Genomic DNA, 2,095 nt, shown 5'->3' with positions numbered 1-2,095 from the left:
TGGTTTGACAATCTCCATTCAGTAACATTAATACAAGTCAAGCAAGATATCCCGTTATTAAATTCTGAAGAGAAAAAGCAGCATTATTATGAGTATTTTCCATTTGCATCATCGACACATGTCGTGGTGCTAGCACAAAGTCACAAGACAGTTCTCTTCTTGCTGATTCCATGAAATCAATGAGGTCGACAGAGACGAATGCAAACTCCTCACCATGCACAGATCAGAAACAGACATATCATGCAGATTGCAGTTGAGATGGCAAATCAGACATTAGAGTGCAGTGTTGTTTGACTGAGTAACAGTTGATGTCCATGACTTCGTACAAACTGTGCTCTTTAGCTGCGAATATACAACTTATGCACAGATGACAATAATTAGCATGAGTGGGATGATGTCAGTGCTTTGGTAGAGGCCTTCTGAAGAGGAGGATGTGTGGCTCTGAAAGTAAAATGACACAATCAAATCACTGCATTGCTTACCAAGACACATCACTATTCTGGAAATGTAGTTTTCATCTGTCAACACAATATTGTAGCTTCAAATGGGAGGAAAATATGAACTACACAGTGGATTTGCTATCATGAGGACTAATGATTATCTGAATTTATTTTTTAATTCTGGTGAAAGTAACTTCTTTAGAGCAAACGATAAGTGCATTTGCATTTCAAAGGGGAGCCAACACCATGGAGCACGAGGGAGGAATGACATACAGTACCTGGTTTATGAATCATGTAGTGGACCCATCCTTGGGACTGCTGCACTCCCAGTTGTCTCCACTCGTCCTCGGACATCAGGTGCGATCTTGGAACATATTGAGCCATTTTCCGAGGCAGGACAACATGTCTGGTGAATTAGAAAGGTAAAGTAGTGGTGACAGACTCAGGGTCAATGTGCTGCAAGGTTTGACACACACTCAATACAATGCAGCCATGTCTATATCATATGCACAAATCTTGACAGGTTGGTTGATTGTCTGCCTTAAAACATGCATATATAAATATCTGCTTTAAATTCCTACAAACATGCACATTTAAATGTCCTTGCACCTTATCTTGAAAATCACAGCAAACCAAGTTTGTAATAGTAACAAACATGACTGACATAGTCTGTAATTCCCACTTTTTGTTTGTCTGGAGTTTGCAATGTTTTTGTGACATTTGAATCGTGTTCAGGTTTTGTTATTTAAAAGGTTGACAGTAACAGAAAGCTGCTGACCACAAACATATACAGGTTATAGTTAAACCAAAGTCTTGTCTCTGGAATGAATCGCATTATTTACAAAATTCTAGATTAAAATAAAACATTCAATTTCTAGAAAATGTATTTTCTAACACGGAGTCTTCTTCTCCTCCCAAACCGATGTGGGCTCATTACTGCCCCCTGAGGCCGGAATGTAGAAAACACTCGGAGAACATCCGTTTCAGCGCTCAGTGGTTGTCTTTCCACCCATGGCCACAAGGGGCAACAAACCCAATCCGTGCAGTCGCTTCATCATCGACACAAAGTAAAGGTGAGATTAAAACTTTTTACTGAACTTTTAATCCCAGTGTCCGTGTTGACGAAGGTTAAGAAGAAAGAAAAGGCGAAGACTCACTCGTCTAGTTTAACGCACAGAAGTTCAACAGGTAGCTAGCGTGTAGCTTAGCAGTAGGAATCATGAGTGATGATGTTGCTCACCTGTACTCATAATGTTCGTCACTGTATCTGTCCGAATAACATATTTCGTTGCGAGACATAATTTCAGTTAAAGTCTAATGAGCCGGAAATCATTAATACGCAAACAAAGCTGGCGACTGGACCCACATGTAGCGTGTTCGCGTGCTAACTAATAAAGTGTTGATTGGACTATTTAGGTCATGTGACCTCGAAACTTGCTCCAGGTAATTTTATTTACAAAAGGATTATAGTAGCATCAACATGTGCTGGGTATTAAAGACACTGACACAACATATCAAAACGTTTCATATATCAATAATATATCAGTGATGTCACATCACAATGTCTTTCTGTTTTCAACTCTTCTTTATGAATGACAAACAAAACATTTTATAGATCTGAGGCAGATGAATGATGTGTTATACCTCCTCATGCT

General features: G+C 39.3%; 1 protein-coding gene across 1 annotated transcript; it reads right to left on the bottom strand.

Annotated features, from left to right (window-relative positions):
• Positions 1-252: 252 nt before the first annotated feature.
• Positions 253-1,859, bottom strand: LOC109642614 (cyclin-dependent kinases regulatory subunit 2). The gene is made up of 3 exons (XM_020107464.2): positions 1,681-1,859; positions 719-846; positions 253-441 (listed from the first exon to the last, which is right to left on the bottom strand). Exons 1-3 carry the CDS (start codon positions 1,737-1,739, stop codon positions 398-400), a joined length of 231 nt encoding a protein of 76 aa, XP_019963023.1. The 5' UTR covers positions 1,740-1,859; the 3' UTR covers positions 253-397.
• Positions 1,860-2,095: the final 236 nt, after the last annotated feature.

Source organism: Paralichthys olivaceus, chromosome 18, assembly GCF_024713975.1.
Source record: "Paralichthys olivaceus isolate ysfri-2021 chromosome 18, ASM2471397v2, whole genome shotgun sequence".
NCBI classification, from domain to species: Eukaryota; Metazoa; Chordata; class Actinopteri; order Pleuronectiformes; family Paralichthyidae; genus Paralichthys; species Paralichthys olivaceus.
The sequence above is the reverse complement of the archived record's forward strand: the minus strand, read 5'-3'. Positions and strand labels throughout refer to the sequence as shown.